This window comes from Cydia fagiglandana, chromosome 23 (assembly GCF_963556715.1).
Source record: "Cydia fagiglandana chromosome 23, ilCydFagi1.1, whole genome shotgun sequence".
Lineage (NCBI taxonomy): Eukaryota > Metazoa > Arthropoda > Insecta > Lepidoptera > Tortricidae > Cydia > Cydia fagiglandana.
The window spans coordinates 7,156,100-7,177,421 of NC_085954.1; the positions used below are offsets into that span (position 1 = coordinate 7,156,100).

Sequence of the window (21,322 nt, forward strand, 5' to 3'; positions counted from 1 at the left end):
GAGGAAAAGTACCTTAATTATTGTAAATGAACATCTTACTGAAAGAAGACATTATTTCGATTTAAAAAACAAGTTGAATTGCATTTTAAATAATTTCATGGTTAAACCGGGAATCGAACCCGCTACACGAGAAAAAAAATACCTTGTACCAAAAAAATAATTCTCGCCTTTCGATCGGTATGACAAAGCTACAAGGTATTTTTTTTTTCTTGTGTAGCGGGTTCGATTCCCGGTTTAACCATGAAATTATTTAAAATGCAATTCAACTTGTTTTTTTAAATCGAAATAATGTCTTCTTTCAGTAAGATGTTCATTTACAATAATTAAGGTACTTTTCCTCCAATGACGCGATAATTTTTTTCCATACATTTTTTTTCAAAAAAAATTAAAAAAGTATGAATGCAATTTAACTAAGTTTTAAAAATAAAATGAAGTCTTCTTTCAGCAAAATATGCTATCTATGATATTTAAGGTACTTTCCCTCCATGTGGCATCGCCGTGGGACGCCCTGTATAACTATATAGGTATACATATAAAGAGATATAAATTAATAGTCTTGCCCTCGTCCCATTCACTTCGGGTTGGCGCAGCATGTCTTTCTCTTCCATACCTCTCTGTCGTTCGTTCGTCATCTCATGATTAAGGGCAATGTGTAATGAGCTCTTGTGGACGTCAGCTGCCGCTCTGTTAGTGGACTGAGGAACGAGCCACCCAAACACGTAAAAAAGCAAATAAATTTACCTAGTCATCGCCTCCCGATTGTAACTTTGTCAGAAGATTGTTGAGATGTTGTTGTGAATTAAAAAAAACAACGGGTCGCACTCCGGGAGTGCCGGCAGAAGTGAAAACTCAACGACATTGTAACTCAAAATGTTAATAACAGCGCCATCTAGTGCAAAATGTCTGCAGCACTATGTATAATTGAGGTTAACGCCATCTAGCGTCATTTCGTCGCATTACTTGAAACCCCTAAGCACATCACTGTGAGTACTACAGTTATATTAATACCAGTTTGAGGGAAACTCACTAGATGGCATTTAAATCAAATACCGGTTCTTTGGCGGTGGAAACTCAGTCAGCTGGTCGCATGAACATATTAAAACACGCCTTACCTATTTATGATACTGATATCAAAATCATGAAACTTTGCATGTAGTATTATTTTAGGTACGGCATATGTGTGTCATAAAGAGGTAGGTGCGTAATTTTAGATGTTTATGCAAGTAGTTGACGGTCTTTCCACCGCGATATAACCGACTGATGGTTTTTTAAATTCATAATGGCATCTAAACTCTTTGACAAAATATCAACGGGATGGGGAATGACTGACGATATAATATGCTCCTGGCTCGCGGTCCAAATGGTCCAATAGCTCATTGCACAGCAAGCCATGGTATATACAGCTGTTATGCTATTTTATGTATGTATATATCATTGTCGAAAAAAAATATGACTAAAAAAATTGGTCAAAATTCTTATCAACCATAGATTTTTTTTTTATAATGCAGCTTCAGTTGACATCCGAGCATTCCGAACATAACGTCACCTTAATAAGGCGGAATTCAAAATTGTATGGAAGTGCGAACCTCAACGCCTACATTTTTCAAATTTGCCGGCTAGCAAATGTATTTAATGTATGTGTAATTTTAGGTGTATTTCGAGTCTCGGTCGCGAGGCATGTGCGTGGGGTCCCTGGTGTCTCGCGTTGTGGTGCTAACTGCTGCGGTATGCGTTACAGGCCCCAATGGTTACTTTTTGTTTATACCTTAGTTCCTTTTTTTAGCATTAGAAAGAACTAAGCTAAAACATTTTTTTTTTAATTTGGAGCATTCCACGAGCTGTCTCGTACAAACGCATTTTATTTCGTATATTAGAACTTTTTTTCGGCGTTTAAAGCAGACAATTATTTTTCTGGTCATAATTTTGACCAATTGTTACAGACATAGAAACTCCTATACCTGCAAACCTTCAGAAAACTCGCGTTTGTACGGGACAACGGTAGACAATTTCATGGAAATAATGCTCCATTTGTGTTTGTGTGTCTAGATATGTTTTTGATCTTGTTTTGATGACGCTGATGCGTGCAAATTTAGTGAAATTCGTACGTCAAGGTCGTATCGAAACCAGTTCGTAACCGTAACAAGTAGTCAAATCTGAATCGAACTCATGAATCTAGTATTGGATCAGGCATGAGGGGTGGGGGGAAATGACTGAACGGGATAGTCTTATGTATCTTTCAGTAGGAGTAGCAGAAAAAGCGCTATTATTGTTTGTCCGTGTCACACTCTCACTTTTTTCACCGTATGGTTTATGGTGGGCAACAAATAATCTCGACCAATCATAGTGTTGTATTGCGTATATTTTGTCCTTCACGAATGCACGCGTATATCACATCTATAGACTAGGAATCCTCTAGACCGAGTTTAGAGCAATTATTTCATGCAACCGTTGATGCCAAAAATGCGAGGGTGCGCGGGACGAGGTGAGTAAAGTCTCGTGCCGTGATTGGTCCGTTCAAAGACACGGACGTCACACAAAGACACTTTCGACTCGAACATGGAGTAAGATTACCGTATGCGTGGCAGAGGGGGTAGCGCGACTATGCTCAGTCTGGAGGATGTTTTGTCTGTGCTACCATCTAATGATCGAACTAATTTTGTTGCATGCGAAGTCTACGACAGACGACCCATCACCGTTGTCACCGGCACGCGCTACCGGCACCCCTCGAGAGGCGTTCGGGTGCCAGTCGTAAGAGTCCTGCTGCCCAAACGTACGTAAAACCTTAAGCCCCCATTCGCACGACAGCTTTTTCAACGCGCGTTAATAAAGCGCTTGATTCTGTCCGCATTTGTCTCTAAATTCGATTTAATGACCAAGGCTTAAAGTCGAAAATCCAACAATGCTTGATAAAAAGCGCCACCGCTGTCGTGTGAATACATACATGGTTATCCATTTGTGTCATTCAAACGCTTTTTTAACGCGCGTTGAAAAAGCTGTCGTGCGAATGGGGGCTAAGGGCCCCCCCACATCTGGCGTTTTTCGAGCGTCGGCGTCTGTCGGCGTCGGTCCAGCGCTATGGAAAATGACGTCGCTGCGCAGTTGCGTCGACGCTGCGTCGACGTCGGCCATAGAATTGTAGACGCCGACGCTCGAAAGACGCCAGATGTGGGGGGCCCCTAAGAGCCAACAGGAGTGGTAATTTCTCCATACAAACGTACTCGATTGTTTCCTCCGCGGTTTTTGAAGCTAGAGTAATGATCTAATGATTATTTCATCACACATTATTCATTCTTATTATTAATATCTGCGTTGGACTGTTTTGCTTTTTTTGATATACATATCTACTTGTTTTAAGGCGCTAGAGCACTTCAAATATTCGTACAAACGGCCATAATTTACTAGGCTGCAAAGAGAAGCATGGTAGGTATTTAAAACTGACATCAAGTAGCCTAAAAAACAAAACAGTCCGACACAGATCATTTCATTACAACTTAGATTTGGCATCATTTGGTTAAGTTTTGGAGGAGGAAACAGTCGAGTACGATAACCTCGTTTTTTGACATTTTTACGCAGGATTTTTCGCCTAATACCTAATTCCATACCAAATGTCAAGGCTTCAGATATTTTGAAAGTACCAAGGATTCTTGATCGTGGTGCGTGGATCAGTGTAAAATATAAGCCATTTTTATGGAATTTCACATGGATATATAACATTAGAACATTCAGTTTTGAGGCGGTGGATATGAAATTATAGGATAGAATAAATCAAACGACCAGACCCTTTGCAGTAATGGGAAAAAGAATGGGGATCGTAAAAGTGGCTTGTGGCACACAGGAGTATCGCACGGCTTCTCCTTTGAACTCATCCGTGTGAACTACTCGATGAAAACATGTACGTACAATGTACATCAGCATAGATTGCTCTCAGTTCCAGAAGACACCGATGAAAGAAGCTATATGCTGCAGAAGTCAGTATCGCTCCTCCTGTTGCAAAGACGCATTCCAGATATAATGGTCGAGCAGCCACTGCGAGCTGTCGGCATTGACTACACGGGGGAAGACCGGCTGACTGGACAGGACGAGTGCGTCGTTGTCGGCTGGCATTTCTTATACGCAGAGGTACGGATACAAAGTTTATGGCTCCTCTACACGATGGGCCAACGCCGGCCACTCCAAGGGACGCAGCCATGCAGTAGAATGAGTGAGCAATACAAATGCGTCCCTTGGAGTGCGTATTCAAGAGACAAATAACGATTTTTGACTTTTCGATACCGGTAGGCCAGTTTCCAGTGGCGGAGTTGCAGTGTTTGCCGCCCTAGGCCCCAGTCCCTGTTTTACTACTAGCCGCCCCTTTCTCAGCACCCATCTATAGACTGCCGTCTTGTTGCCCCCCTAATATCTTGCCGATTGCTCGCTCCAGGCCCGAGCCTTCTGGGCCTTAAGGCAAATCCGCCACTGCCAGTTTCCGTCCACTCTTGCTACCTCTGGGGCTATGGCTTGCCAGGGTACCGTGTTGTGAGCGTCAGGATGGCGGGTGGACCTCAGGAACTTTAATGATATAAGGTACTTGCACCTAATAAGGCCCAGTTTAAAAGCTTGCTCAATTTCAAAATTTCATACTTTTATAAGTGTAAATGAGTTTAAATTTCTCGCCCATGTTTGGTTAGTACCATAGACAAAATTGCAAGTTCTTATCAACAATGAAAAAAATAAAAAATAAAATTAAAAGTGGGCCTTATTAGGCGCAAGTACCTTATTTGGAAACATAGCTAGTGTACGTTTATAAAAATAAAATATTAAATAGGTAAATAAATAAGATAAATATTATAGAACTATTTTACACAGATCGGCTTAGTCCCACTCCCACAGTAAGCTCAATAAGGCTTGTGTTGTGGGTGACGACGACGATATATATAATATACACATATACAAATACTTATTTAATACATAGAAAACATCCATAAATCAGGAACAAATATTTTCAATTACACAAACGGGTCTACCGCGATATAATTTCATTGTTTTTACCTTTAATTCCGACGTTTCAGCTGAGTTGCACCAGCTGTGGCCACGACGTGTGTGTGTGGAAACAAATATTTTGTGATGAACACACAAATGCCCTTACTTACCAGGATTCGAACCTGGGACCTCCTGCTTCGTAGGCTGGGTCACTACCGACTAGGCTAGGAGGCCGTTAAAAATTAACATTTTAATAGTTTTAATGCAGTTCATCGCAGAAATAAAAAATAATACGTTGCATTTGCTACCACAATGAAAATGATTAGAATTACATATTGTAGTAAAAAACTTATTTTTACGGGACACCCGGATTTGAACCGGGGACCTATCGATCTGCAGTCGATTGCTCTACCACTGAGCTATGTATATCCCGGGCCCACATGACGTTTTTAATTAAAATTAATAAATAATAATAAATAAATAAATATTATAGGACATTCTTACACTGTTAAAAATTATGTAATTTTACATGCAAAAAAATTACATAATCCTGTAAAATTCCCGAAAAATCTGGGAAATTTACGGAAAAATATGACATTTTACGTAATTCTCGTAAATTTTTCATTTTTTCGGTAAAATCAATAATTTTTATGTAGTTTTACATAAAATTTATGTAATAATCACTAAGCCATGAATATTTACATAAAATCTGTAAAATTACATGGAATGTTCGGGATAAATACATTTTGGTATGTATTTTTTACGATTGAAGAGGGAATTTTACTTAGAAATCTCGCAATATTACCTATTTTCGTGAAAAATACATTTTTATGTAAATTGACTTACGTCTTATGTAATATTCCGTAAGATATCAGTAAAATTACAAAAAAACATTATGAAATTTCCCAACACATCTTTAATTTTACATATATTCTGTTCAATTTACTGTTTAAATGGTCTTTTTACATAACATATATGTAATAATCACTAAGAGATGGAAGTTTACATAACATCTGTAAAATTACATGGAATGTTTGGGACAAATACTTTTTTTTATGTGTTTTTAACAATTAAAAAGAGAATTTTACATAAACATCTCGTAATTTTACAATTTTTTTTTCAAATTACATATTTGTGTAAATTTACTTACGTGTAATGTAATATTCGGAATAATGTCAGGAAAATTACAAACAATAATATAAAATATCCAAAAAATTCTTTAATTTTACATATTTTCTGTAAATTTACTGTTTAAATGTGTCGCTTTACATAATAAATATATAATAATCACTAAGAGATAGAAGTTTACATAAAATCTGTAAAATTACATGGAATGTTTGGGACAAATACATTTTTTTATGTGTTTATATCAATTAAAATGGGTATTTTACATAAAAATCTCATAATTTTACCTAATTTTGTGAAAATTACATTTTTGTGTAAAGTTACTCACGTCTTATGTAAAATTCCAAAAAATGTCATTAAAATCACAAAAAACATTATGAAGTTTCCCAACATTTCTTCATTTTACATATATATTCTGTAGAAATTACTGTTTAAATGGTATTTTTACATAATAAATATGTAATAATTACTAAGAGATGAACGTTTACATAAAATCTGTAAAATTACATGGAACTTTTGGGACAAATACTTTTTTAATGTGTTTTTAACAATTAAATCGGGAATTTGACATAAAAATCTCGTAATTTTACCATTTTTTATTGAGAAACACATTTTTATTACAATTTACTTACTTCTTATGTAATATTCCGAAAAATATCAGAAAAATTACAAAAAACATAATGAAATTTCCCAACATTTTTTTAATTTTATAAATTTTCTGTAAACTTCCTGTTCAAATGGGTCTTTTTACACGATACATATGTAATAGTCACTAAGAAATGCCCGTTTACATAAATATCTGTAATACTACACTTGATTTTTAACAATTGGAACGGGTATTTTACATAAAAATCTCGCAAATTTATTATTTCTTTTGAAAAATACATTTTTATGTAAATTTACTTAAGTCTTATGTAATATTCCGAAACATGTCAGTAATATTACAAACAATATAATGAAATTTACCAATATCTTCTTAATGGTATACCTACATATTTTCTGTAAATTTACTGGTAAAATAAATAAATAATATATAGGACAATTTTACACAAATTAACCTAGTCCCACAGTAAGCTCAATAAGGATTGTGTTGTGGGCACTTTAGGTATAAATGTATAATCGATACATTCTTGAATACATAGGCAACATCCATAACTCCTGATGAACAAATATATTACGTGATAATAGACACACAAATAAATGCTCTGACCAGGATGCAAACCCGGGACGTCCTGCTTTATAGGCAGGGTCACTATCAACTAATAGGCTAAGGAGGCCGTGAATATGTTTTTTTTTACATATTCAATATGTATTGTATAGTAATCACTAAGACAATGGACTTTTACATAAAATCTGTAAAATTACATGGAATGTCAGGGACAAAAATAATTTTATTATCTACGTATTTTTCTATATTATATAAAGCTGCAATACGACTGACTGATGACACAATTGTTCTCCCAGAAGGAGGTTCGTGGTGTGTTAGACTTTGACAGTTTCATATAGAGGGCGGTCTCGTGATCTCCAGAAAATTCCGACTTTTGGTCTACCGCTTCCGGTCAGAAAAATGTTGGACGGGCCGGCCAAACGGTCAGACCTAGGTGGTGCTCGACCAAATGTCATAGAGGGACCCTGGCAGTTTTTAACGCGGCGCTGAGCTTCGAAACCCAGCGCTGCCGTGTCACGCGCATCTCATGTAACTTTAAAAGTCGAGTTTCGAGATAATTACGTTTAAAGTTTTAAAGATTCAAATGCTGTTATCGTTGACGGTTCGTCGTAATTTTTTTATTTTATCTAATCTACATGTAGGAAATATGGTCACAGACTGGGCCCTTTAATTTTTGTTTCGCATAATTGAATAGTTTTCATTTTATTCGAATTAAATGTTTCCGCATGATCAACTCTTCCATACTATAGTGGTCACACGAAGTCATGTAAGTCAAGTTACATGACATTCGCGTGATCAGACGTGACACGTATTACTATAGGAATATTGTTGTCGTATAAATCAAGCGCTCGGCCAGTCATGCCTAACTCCGGTAACTTAAGAAACGATGTTGATATTTTGGTTGTGTCAGTCATACAACTTAAGTTAACTGAGTTGTGCCTGACGCCATCGGCAAAAAAATGAAGTTACATGAGTTAGCCATATGCTTTTCTCAGTAAATAATGAAGATTTTCAAAATTTTCTTATAGAAGATATATATTTAATGGTTTTTAAGACGATTTAGACTGGTTATTCGTAACTCATGTAACTCGAGTTAACGGAGTTAGGCGTGACACGGCAGAGCGAAGGTCGAAGGCCGAGCTCCGCGTAGGGCCGAAGGCCCGGAGCGTCCTTTTCGATTTCCCAAACACGCGAGGCCGAAGGCCGAGCTGCAGGAATGAAGTGCTCGCAAGCGGATCTTTTTGTCCTAGCAAAAGTACAACTTTATTTCTTTTTCCCTTTGGAAAACAAACTACTACACAATTACAACAGCAACAACAACATTACCAACAACAACACATCAACAACAGCACCAACAGCAAACAACACGCGTACCGCGGGGAACTTTACATAAAAGTGTCGTGATTTTACCTACTTTCGTGAATTTTTTTTTATGTAAATTTACTTATCTATTATGTAATATTCAGAAAAATGCCAGTAAAATTAAAAACAATACAATGAAATTTTCCAATATTTATTTAATTTTCTGCAAATTTACTATTTCAATGTGTGTCTTTACATTACATTTTTATTTATTTTATTTCAAACAAGTTAAACAGCATAAAAGTAAAAATACCAAACTACTACTTAACTAACTTAGCGCCACTTGCACCGTCCCACTAATCCGAGGTTAACCGGTTAAACCGTTAATCCAGTGTCAAATTGTACTGGTAACCAAGGTAACTCCAGATTTAACCGGTTAACCCCGGGTTAGTGGAATGGTGCAAGGGGCCCTTAGGGTGGTATTCCACCTGTCAAATTTGCATTCAATTTCTTTGTCCAATGTCAGTGCATCTCACTCTCTCATTATTAAGTGTGAGTGATAACAATAAATAAGTACTGTGTGTTTATAACTTTTTTTTATTATTTTGTAAGTGTTTTTATATTTTACTTTTATATTCATATTATAATTAACCTAACTTAAGAAGAAAAATAAATAAAGAGAATAAGTACTAAAAAGTACGGAACCCTCGGTGGGCGAGTCCCACTCGCACTTGTCCGGTTTTTTTCACATTTATGAATTCCTAGCTCTTGCCCGCGAGTTCGTCTGGTAACATACGAGTACCCATTAAGGGTGACTCACGTTAGACCGGGCCGTGCCCGGGCCGGAGCTTCCGGCGCATCGTTTTCTATGGAATGCATCCCGTGTTCGCCTGTCATGTCATAGAAACGTACCTAAGCGCCGGAAGCTCCGGCCCGGATGCGGCCCGGTCTAACGTGAGCGTGAGTTATCCTTTACCTACATACATAGAATAGAACACAAACTACTTAATGCCTAATGGTAACATTCCATTTCTAACCGCAGCTGCATTACTGTCAATTTTACTATGGAAATTGACAATGACAGCGACGCGTTCAGTACCGGTAGTGCAGCTGCGGTTAGAAATGGAATGTTACCATAAAGCTGCTAACAGTGCTAACACATTACCGCACCGCACCAAGGACATTGTCAAGGTTGTTGTCAAGGTCTTACTTATGGGTGCGTCGCAATGACCTTGGTGCGGTGCGGTAATGTGTCCAATGATATGTTTGTCCAATGTCATGGCATCTCACTCTCTCTCTCAAGCAAAATGTGAGACAAAACACACATTGGACAAAGAAACAGAAACTGGACAGGTGGAATACCCTAATACAATTCCGTGAACAAGTTTTAACCTGCTGAGAATGCCGCCCGTGCGGTCGAAATTAAGAAGGTACTTAGGTACTTACTTAGTAAGTAGGTACAGTCACCTGCAATAATATGTTACTCTTCAAAGGCCGCAAAAATATCTGACACGACCTTATCTGTAGAGCCATACGAGCGTGTCACATATTATTGCGGCCTTCGAAGAGTAACATATTATTGCAGGTGACTGTACTTACCTAATTAATTTTAGGCAAAATCGGTTTGTGCTCACACCACATCGTTACTACTAATACCTACTTAAAGATAAATAGATTCATTCATATTATGTAAAGATAGAAATACTTAGTTACTTAATACGAAATCTACATACATATCTAGGTAGGTACCTATTTATTTGGGTTCGTCTTTGACGTCTCTAAAAATAAATATGTCAAATATTCATATCAGACATAGGCATTTTTGAGAAAATTTTACAAGAATAGAATAACTTACAAAAAATGTATGTGGTTTGACAGTTTTTATGTCAAAGCGAGGTAAAGTCGCTAATTCGCCACCACCACCTGGCGGGATAAAAAGTTAGTTTTCCTCCCAATTAATTTTTAAGTAAATATGGGATAGGGTAAAATGCCCCAATTAGAAAAAAGGTAATCGATCATGACGTCTCTTTTTATTAAAAAATTAAGTCACAGCAAATATGTTACAAAAAATTATTAACTACATGTAATTAAAAACTACATAAAGCTACAACTAACTACAATATAAACTAAAATTATAAATAAAAACCTGGCTCCAGCTCTGTGCCTTTGGGCAGGGTGCCAAGAAGGCTGGCGGCATTGCCGCGCTGTCCAATTGTATTTTTCCACAGTTTTGTCTTTTCTGGTTCCACTAGGTACGGCCAGGGTTCAGCATCAGCTCAGCTCTATGTATACTAATACCTTCTCCCGAATGTAACAAACACTTTTCTGAAAACCACATCAAAATCGGTTCAGCTAAACGCGAGATAATCGCGGACAAATACACCGTGTAACATGAGGAAACCGAAATATTTTAAACCGAATAATTTTAACTGCGTATTCCTGATCATATTTAGAGACAAAAATGTCCTATAAACTTTTTTGAAATTCGCCTAGTTTCAGAGATAATATTAATTAAAAAAAAACAAGTTTTTATTGTTACACAGTGTAAAAGACCTTTTTGATGGTGATGTTGCTGCTATGGGACGTAGTCTAAAATATCCTTCTTGATAGATATCAAAAAGTGACAAGTAACGCTTTGCAAAAAGTAGGTTTTACGAAAAAAAAATGTAAAAATCAATTTTAAGTGAAAAGTTTACCAATCAACATCAAATAACATTTATTTTTATGTACATGTACATTCAAGAAATTGAAAAAACAAAACAACAACAATAATTTTTTTTTTGGTGAAGTATACCTAAACTCATCTTACATTTTTTCTTTCTTTTGACCTCAGAAATGCGTGGTTAAAGCTATTCGGTTTCCTCATATTACACCGTGTATACTTACAAACATTCCGTGTAGTTTTGGACATATTATAAAAGTTATTCAACGATTAATGCAGGTGGCTGGTAATAGGGCACTTTACCCTATGATAATAAATCTTCCTCGCGCTATCCCAGCTTTTTGCCACAGCTCATGGGAGCCTGGGAACTGCTTGGCAACTAATCCCGGGAATTGGCGTAGGCACTAGTTTTTACAGAAGCGACTGCCATCTGACCTTCTAACCCAGAGGGGAAACTAGGAAACTTGTTGGAATTAGTCCGGTTTCCTCACCATGTTTTCCTCTTCACCGAAAAGCGATTGGTAAATATCAAATGATACCTATTTCGTACATAAATTCTTTTCAACTTTACCGTATGATAAGCTCCAAAAAGAAATTAGAAAACTAAGGGATTCAGATAGGTCATTCATTGGCTCCAGGGAACCCCTTAATGTGAATTACAGCATCAAAGTTGGAAGCAACAAAACTTACGATGTTATTTATATGTACCAATGTCAGCAATTATTGGTAAAATTGTGTACCTAATTATTAATTTCGAAAAATAAACTATAAATCTTCAAATATGAATTCATATCCGTTAGCACTCGCGGATTGGACGAATTTTGTGCGGCACTAGCACACACCCAATCACGGATCAATATTATAACGCGCGCCAATGGCGCGCGAGCTACATGGATCACGCGATCGCTAGTCAGGCGCACCCCCCCCGTAGCTGCGCTGTGCGCTGCGCAGTTCATGAGTTCACATCAAAATGGCGCTCGCTCACTCGCTGTGCGTAGAACGTAGTACTTGTGTAAACGTGTAAATAAATTGGATATAGCATACAAGAAAACAGGTAAATATAAGTATTAGATATACCTTTACTTTCTTGCATCGAATATCTAGTGAAATCTGCATTAGACCTCAAAACGTTATGTACTTCCAGAAAGGGTTCGCGGTTCACCTTTTTTGTAACGGTTTCCTCGGCGTCCTTTACAAAGTCCAGTTGATATCGTGTCCTGTCCACGTCCAGGGTGGATCAGACCTGCCGGCCTAGCCGAGGTTACAATCGCTATCGCTTCGACAACGAAAAGCATCATGTCTCTCTATCACTCTTCCGTATTAGTCTGACAGTGACAGTTGCGTTTCGATCGCTACGGAGCGTAAGCGATGTGCATCTTGGCTACGCGGCCTGATCTACAAAATCTTGGAGCAGCCGCTTTCGTCGTATGCCATTAAAAAAATGTAAGTATTTATTAGCTAAGTACATCTAAATTTAAAACGATATTAGTACATGCTTGATTGTGTAGGTTAATTAAATAGTCACCAACACTAATAAATTGTGTTATTCTCTTACAGTAAAACATGCCCGTTATTAAAATTTGGTCAGTAGACCAAACAATCAAGAAAGCTGTTCCAATAATGGACCCAACTTTAAAAAATATCATTGAAAAAGGTGAGTAAATCTAAATTAATTTGACTTTTCGTAATGAAATATTTTTTGTGTAATTGTAGAATGTAGTGTATTGTAGAATAGACTATAATTGGATACCTACTGTTAAGCATTAATGTGCTGACTCAAACCACATTTATTTTGCAGTATGATGTCAATTTAAAAATTTGACGCTTGAAGTTGACAAGATAGAGCTGATGCTGAACCCTGGCTGTACCTAGTGGAACTCAGGTTTGGTGCAACATAGGCCCACGCTATTTTGATCATCCGTCACATAGAGGGAGAGCAATACCCAAGATATAATTCATAATCCATTTTCTTCCAGATGAGGTACCATCCTAAATATAGTAGTTCCATTTACTAATCTTATTAACTTTTTCTTTTCCAGGAACCATTAACCAGGGTTCAAGTTGCAGAGCTATCCGAAATAGCTGCGCCTAACATTGTATTTTTAGGTGAGACTTAATTATTATTACAATGATAAAATGCCTTACCTGCGAAGCATAACACTGTATGTTTCATATAATTTATAATTAATCATAATATAATCTATATGAAACATACAGTGTTAAAACGTAAATGTATTGAATAAACCTGTGGCCCTAGTGAAAAAGGGTACAAGTGTCGCGCAGCTTAGTTGTAAAAGGGGCATGGAACTTACACCCTTTTAAAACTGCGCTGCCCGAGACTTGTACCCTTACTCACTAGTAGTGCCACTTAACGTAATACGATAAATTATCTTATTTGAGGAGGAAGTATTAAATTTGGGGGCCTATTATATTACCTGTTTTAACCATTATGTTTTTTGTCCACAGATAATGAAAATATAATTATATTACTTGCTGGTAGAAAAAACGATTGTTAGCGAAACAGATTCTGCCTACGTCGTTACAACTATTGATGGCGGCTTACTGCAACTTGAATATGGAATATCCAGTGGACTGTCAAAACACATTAGAATTTATACAAAGGTATATTTTTATTAAAATAAATCCTAAAGAAGGAAGTCATAAGTAATAGTTTTTGATTTTTAAAAAGCGTTTTTCAATTAAAAGACATGTCAAGATCGCTTAACTTCTTGCAAGTTCTTTCTAATGCTAAAAAAACTAACTATAATTAATGTCAGTAACAAACATTTTCAGACAATTCGTTACTTGAAATGGTATAGGTTTCACGCATTAGATTCACATAGGCCTTATTAACCGAAACTTTTATAAGACTAATTCATAAGAAGTACTTATGTACATAAGATATAATTTATAGTGTCGTATATGTCTTCTACTTTTTGTACTCTGTCACAGAATAAATAATAATAATATGCACGTAGACGTGTATATACGCGTGTGCTCTATAATTTGAGTGTGTGAAATTCAATAAATTTATTTCTTTGTAATTTTGTTTTTTATTAAATAACCTCCAAACTGTAAATTGCTTGTTGTTTGTATATTATGACTGATAAAATTAGTTCGTTTTACATGTTATTAGGCGATATTTCCTAAAGAATTCAATACAAATTTTGTACATTTACATGCTATCGATAATTCTCAGGATTTTGCTATTAGCAAGTTGGTATTTGTTTTCTTATGTACTTTAATAAATGCAGTCTGCAGACAGGCTGCATTAATTAAAATACATAAGAAAAAAAAACTAACGAATGGTTAATAACTAAATCCGGAGAATTACCGTAAATGTACAGAATTTGTATTGAATTTTACAGAAAAATATCCCCTAATAACATGAAATATTACCTAATTTTACAGGTAATAATACACAAACAACAAGTAATTTTACCTTGCCCATATTTAAAATCACAGTTTTCTTATGTAAAAATACATAAATTGTATCAGTAATATTACCGAATAAAATGGAAAAATACTTAAAAATCATTAAAAATACATAAAGTTTGTGGTAAAATCACATACGCAAACTGTAATAAAACACAATAATTTTGTAATATTACTGAATAAAAAGTAAATATACTTAAAAAAACATTAATAATAAATAAAGTTTGTGTAATTTTACAGACGAAATCTGTAACAAAATACATAATAATTCGGTAATATTCCCGAATAAAAAGGAAAAATACTTAAAAAAATCATTAATAATACATGTACTTTGTGTAAATTCACATACGAAATCTGTAATAAAACACATATTACTTCTGTGATATTACCAAATACAATGTAAATATACATAAAGTATCATTAATAATACAAAAACTTAATGTATTTTTACATACGAAATCTGTAACAAAACACATAATAATTGTGTAATGTTACCGAATAAAAAGTAAAAATACTCAAAAAACATTAATAATACATTAAGTTGGTGTAATTTCACACATGAAATCTGTAACAAAATACATAATAATTCGGTAATATTACTGAATAAAATGTAATCATACATAAAAATCATTACTAATACACAAACTTTATGTATTTATACATACGAAATTTGTAACAAAACATACAATTACCCTGTAATATTACCGAAAAAAATGTAAAAGTACGTAAGTGAAATTTTACGGATATGTAAAATTACATAAATGAGATTTTTACAGATTATGTAAAATTACATAAGTGAGATTTTTACATATCTGACAGTATGATTATGTAAAATTACATAAATGTAATTTTACATAACCGTCAATTTGTTTGATTATGTAAAATTACATAAATGTAAAATTACATAATAATGAAATCAGGTCGATATGTAAAATTACATACGCCTTGTAAAATTACATAATTATGTAAAAATACAGAAAAGTTAGGGCAACGAAAGTTGCCCTAAAATTATGTAAAATTCCCTGAATATTTTTAACAGTGTACACAGATTGACTAAGTCCCACAGTAAGCTCAGGAAGGCTTGTGTTGTAGGTACTCAGACAACGATATATATAATACACAAATACTTAAATACCTACATAGAAAACAACCATGACTCAGGAACAAATATCTGTATCATCGTACAAATAAATGCCCTTACTGGGATTCGAACCCAGGACCATCGGCTTCGCAGGCAGGGTCACTACCCACTAGGCCAGACCGGTCGTCAAATTACGAATATATTCTAAATAACAAAACTCCTTTCCAGGATGGGAAACTTCCAGAACAGTGGTGGCGGTTGCACCGTCATATGCGGTACCAGATATTGCAGCTCGGAGATAAAACGGACCGGGCCTGCGCCGAACTGGTGCGAGTATACGAGAAGACTGCGGATGACCTGAAGCATGTTGGTCACGTCGATGATGTCATGTGTTTTAAAGACGTAGGGGCCCACTGATTAACAGTCCGCCGGACGGTATCGGCCTCTCAGTTAGAACAAAATTTTGACAGTTCCGAACAACTGACAGGCCGATACCGTCCGGCGGACTGTTAATCAGTGGGCCCCTTAAGTGAGAGTGCGTTCAATACCCCAGAAACGGTATCATGGTCGCATTGTTATCACCTGTCATGCCGTGCGTCACTTTCGCGCTTACATATTTGTTAGAACGTGACAGGTATGGTCATCATATGGTGACAAATGATAAAGAGCCGACCATCTTTGCCTTACAGTACGGATATGATGGTCGTATTTGTCTACGTGACAGCGTGATAAAACGGTGTCCGTCTCTTTCTATCCCGCAGAGTTAAAAAGTGACAGTTGTTCTATCACGTGGATAAATGTGGATAAAGCGATCCATAATAGGCTTGCAGGATAGGAACAATGGTAAACAATAGGAACAAATCAAAACAAAAACGGTCGTATTAACTTTGGACGCATAGTTTGACGAATACCCCAGCAAACATTTTAAGTATTTTTTCCTAAGAATCCTAGGCTCGAAGAAGATTTTACCAATTTAAGTAAAAATTACGTCCTAAGTCACCAATAATTTTACGTATTGTACACTTTTACTTTCAAGTCAAAATATAGGGACAATAAAACGTAAATTTCACTTCATAAATACACCATGAAGTCAGGGACTTATGGGTCGAAAATAAGGTGAAATATCAGGTAAAATTAACCTTGAACCCTGACCAATAGGTCAAATCTACTAATAAGGCATTTTAGGTGTATTTGCGACGTAATTATTTCTTATACGGGGACTATAAAGTCACGGACTTAATGGTTGAAAATAAGTCGAATTATTAGGTTAAATTAACTTCGAACCCTGACCAATAGGCCATATGTACTAATAAGGCATTTTAGGTGTATATGCGACGTAATTATTTCTTATACGGAGACCATAAAGTCAGGGACTTATTGGTTGAAAATCGGTCGAAATATTAGGTAAAATTAACTTCGAACCCTGATCAGTAGGTCAAATGTACTAATAAGGCATTTTAGGTGTATATGCGACGTAATTATTTCTTATACGGGTACCATGAAGTCAGGGACTTAATGGTTGAAAATAAGTCAAAATATTAGGTAAAATTAACTTCAAAGTTTGACCAATAGGTCAAATGTACTAATAAGACATTTTAAGTGTATTTGCGACGTAATTATTTCTTATACGGAGACCTTTAGGTCGTCGATTTTGTGTCGATTTAGCTACTAATTTTAGGTAAATGTTACTTAAAATAGACCACAAATTGCGACCATATAGTTAAAAACACTTGTAAATTACTATCAATACCATAAGGTTGTGCCGCCATTTTCTTTCATTATAACGAGATGCTAAATATAAATTGCATAATTTAAGTTGTTTTATATCTTGAATGGTGCCATCACACGGTACTTCATTGTGCTAATATTCAAAATAAAACAATATTTTTGATCGAGTCAATACACTCACACACACAAATATTCAATTACAACACTCAATTACAAGCAAATATATGCATTTTGATTTTAGACAATGCTGAAAACTTTAATATTTCAAAAGCCCATCGATAGTTTTGTATGTAAACCTAACGTACTGCACGAAAAAATTTTCTGCGCACTAGATTTCACCGTTCTGCATCTGCGTAATCGGCCTAAATTATTTTACATGACTTAGTGGCCGCCATTATCATTGCACAACTTAAAGTTGTTTTCTTGTTAGACATTTTGTTTCTGAGTGAAAAGAATATATAAGCGTAATGTTTGTGTCTCTTTTTCTCTTCATCGCGTCTCATCTAAATATTGCCTCGCAGAGTAATTATATGGATAAAAATATGTCACCATCACGTCTAAAGGTGGTAAAGATTACCAAATTAGTACATTTCAACTACGCGGCACGTCGTAGCGACGTCGAATCCACGTCGGAAACATGACCTAGCGTTGACCTAATGGTTGTAATCACTAATTTACCGTCAATAAATACGTCGCCGGCACGTGCGTTTTTTCCCCATTTATGTCGCCGGCACGTGCCCACGACGTCGATTCGACGTGCCTCATTTTGGTCTCCTAAATTGTGCGACCTAAAATAGGTGCCTTTTTCGGAATATCGACCAAAAATGTTTGCTGGGACAGCAACATAAAAACTAGTTTGATGTATTACAGTACGTAGCGGCCACCTTTTTTAGGGTTCCGTACCCAAAGGGTAAAACGGGACCCTATTACTAAGACTTCGCTGTCCGTCCGTCCGTCCGTCCGTCCGTCCGTCTGTCACCAGGCTGTATCTCACGAACCGTGATAGCTAGACAGTTGAAATTTTCACAGATGATGTATTTCTGTTGCCGCTATAACAACAAATACTAAAAACAGAATAAAATAAAGATTTAAATGGGGCTCCCATACAACAAACGTGATTTTTGACCAAAGTTAAGCAACGTCGGGAGGGGTCAGTACTTGGATGGGTGACCGTTTTCTTTTTGCTTTTTTTTGTTTTTTTTTTTGCATTATGGTACGGAACCCTTCGTGCGCGAGTCCGACTCGCACTTGCCCGGTTTTTAAATACCTGTCTTTAAATAAAAATAATCGCGATTATTTAGCAGTGGCGCTAGTGTGCACGTTGATGGGCTCTTAAAATATAATAATAGACTCTCGTACAATATTCCACTTGCCCCCGTTACACATTGTACATGTTGTGCAATGTGTGTTGTGGTAAGTAGTACATCTGGTGCTACATTACGACACCGGTGCTATAATAAGCTGATTACGTAACTATACTTGGTCAAGCAGATCTTGTCAGTAAAAAAAGGCGGCAAATTTGAAAAATGTAGGCGCGAAGGGATAGCGTCTCATAGAAAATTTGAATTTCGCGCCTTTTTCTACTGACAAGATTTGCTTGACCGTCTATATGTATGTCGAAAATGTTATGGGCCATATGTACCTACTGTAATGGCTCCTCTACACGATGGGCTCCATCAAGGGACGCTTTTATGCGTTAGAATGAGATAGCAACTACCACTATCACTTGCTCCCTCTAACGCATAAATGCGTCCCTTGGAGTGGCCGGTGTTGGCCCATTGTGTAGAGGAGCCATAAAACGTTGTACGATACCTACATAATATATATAACTTCATACTACATGCAATTTATTAAAGGTAAATATTTCAGCCGAATAACACAGCCCAGCCTTGTCATGTAAGTACCTGATAATCAAGTCAAAACTAACTCTTCCAACTGAAATCATTGAGGTATATCTCAAGACTGGCCTTGCGGGCAATAAGAATGAACATAGAATTAACCGGTGGTGACCGAGTGGATAAGACACCCGACTTTCAATCCGGAGGTCGTGGGTTCAAATCCCGGCTCGTACCAATGAGTTTTTCGGAACTTATATACGAAATATCATTTGATATTTACCACTAGCTTTTCGATGAAGGAAAACATCGTGAGGAAACCTGCATACATCTGCAAATAAATTCAAAGGTGATTCCCCAATCTGCATTGGGCTATTGTGGGGACTATATAGCCCAAGCCCACTCGCGCATGAGAGGAGGCCTGTGCCCAGCAGTGGGGCATATATAGGCTGAGTTATAAGGATTAAAGAAGTGTATACTAACGCTATAGATATGGTCTGAAATAAATGTATTAAATTAAACTTAATGAATATGTATCCAGGGTATGTACGGAGCCCCGCTGGTGTGCGCCAAGGGGCGAGTGGTGGGGCTTCTGACGGCGCCGTCAGCGCAGTGGGGACACTGTGACCGGATGTCCATCCTAGTACACAAGCTGTCTAGTCAGCGAAACAAGGCCTTCTTAGAGTGTTTCGAGACGTAAGCCGAGAAAAAGGGCTCAGACGATGCGAGAACTCGCATGCGAGTTTCATTACATTGCGGGTTTCGATCGGTCGGTTAAATTGGACGTAACCAACAGTCCGCAATGTAACTAAAATCGCATGCGAGTTCGCGCGCCGTCTAACTCAGCCCTTATACACTACAGTATACTATGGACGAATAAAGGAAGACTTTATATGTGTACTTTAGATGATACCTTGCTGTCACCTCTATTGACAATGATTTAAGTTTCAAGACATGACATGTCCCAGTACCGCGTCGAGCACCACTACGTTTACCTTATACAAAAATCACATAAATATCTCCAATATTCAGAGGCGTATAGTCGCGGATGGTCTAAAACGCAAAATGACTTGTGTATATTTTGACTATATCGCTTTTAGTCTAATGACCATTTTTTTATATCACACAGGTAGGTTAGGTTCGTTAGTTTTCTTCAAATGGCCGAAGGCCAAACCGCACAGAATAGGAGCCCCGCGCCGCGGCAGCGGGGCTCCGTAAACATCGCTAACGTAACGATAAAACGACGGAAAATGATGTAGGCATTTTGCGTTCTGGACCGTTCGCGATGTAGACTAAGGGCCAGTTGCACCAACCACATTTGACAGACTGATCAACGTCGGGCGGCGCGCCCCGGCGCTTTACTATGAAACTTCCATACCTAAAAATTTAGCGAACTCTTTAACAATACGAACAGTTTGGTGCAACCGACCCTAAGAAGAATATAGGCAAATTGTTACACATTTTACGTTAGACATTTTACGTTCTAGTTGGAGTGGCTGGCGCTGGCCCATCGTGTAGAGGAGCCATTACACCGCTATACGGGCCCCATTCATACCCCATTCTTATAGCCCGTAAGGCCAGTCCTGAGATATACGTCAATGATTTACTATTTCTTTTCAGGTTACTTCAGCCCGAATATTTTATCAAATGGGAACTGTTTATGACTAAAACAACGTGAACGCGATAGGAAAATTCAGAGTGTCTAATAAAGTCAGGGAATTCCAAAATAATATTAACACGTGTATGTGAAGTGTGAAATAAAGAGTACTTATTGTATTTGTATTGTATTGTATTCATAGAAGGTAGCATCCTATAGAAGTGGTATACGCGTGCCTCAGACATACGCAATGCGACAATAGTAAAATAGTTATTTGTTTCACTCGGGGGCAAAGTTATTGTTTAACCGCTCGTGCTAATATTGATACCCGAGCAAGCGAAAGATACCAAAATTGAACCACGAGCGTAGCGAGTGGTTCGGAAATGGAATCTTGAGCGTTGCGAGGGTTTCAAAGCACGAAGGTTAAACA

General features: G+C 36.9%; 1 protein-coding gene, 1 long non-coding RNA gene and 1 other non-coding gene across 3 annotated transcripts; 2 read left to right on the plus strand and 1 right to left on the minus strand.

Moving 5' to 3' along the window:
- Nucleotides 1-1,654: 1,654 nt before the first annotated feature.
- On the plus strand, nucleotides 1,655-21,028 carry LOC134675820 (uncharacterized). The gene is made up of 7 exons (XM_063534118.1): nucleotides 1,655-1,747; nucleotides 2,672-2,770; nucleotides 3,929-4,119; nucleotides 15,961-16,134; nucleotides 19,330-19,356; nucleotides 19,837-19,991; nucleotides 20,916-21,028. Exons 1-7 carry the CDS (start codon nucleotides 1,678-1,680, stop codon nucleotides 20,971-20,973), a joined length of 774 nt encoding a protein of 257 aa, XP_063390188.1. The 5' UTR covers nucleotides 1,655-1,677; the 3' UTR covers nucleotides 20,974-21,028.
- On the minus strand, nucleotides 5,317-5,392 carry Trnac-gca (transfer RNA cysteine (anticodon GCA)). Its single transcript has one exon. It is a non-coding gene; the product is annotated as a tRNA-Cys (tRNA).
- LOC134675821 (uncharacterized) lies at nucleotides 12,587-14,260 on the plus strand. Its single transcript, XR_010099804.1, has 3 exons — nucleotides 12,587-12,659; nucleotides 12,774-13,322; nucleotides 13,683-14,260. It is a non-coding gene; the product is annotated as an uncharacterized LOC134675821 (long non-coding RNA).
- Nucleotides 21,029-21,322: the final 294 nt, after the last annotated feature.

Coding starts and splice junctions, on each gene's coding strand:
- LOC134675820 (XM_063534118.1), top strand. CDS start 1,678: ATGTGCGTGGGGTCCCTGGTGTCTCGCGTTGTGGTGCTAACTGCTGCG. Junction 16,135..19,329: donor ATGTCATGTGTTTTAAAGAC/GTAGGGGCCCAC, acceptor TAAATATTTCAG/CCGAATAACACAGCCCAGCC. Junction 19,992..20,915: donor TTCTTAGAGTGTTTCGAGAC/GTAAGCCGAGAA, acceptor ATTTCTTTTCAG/GTTACTTCAGCCCGAATATT.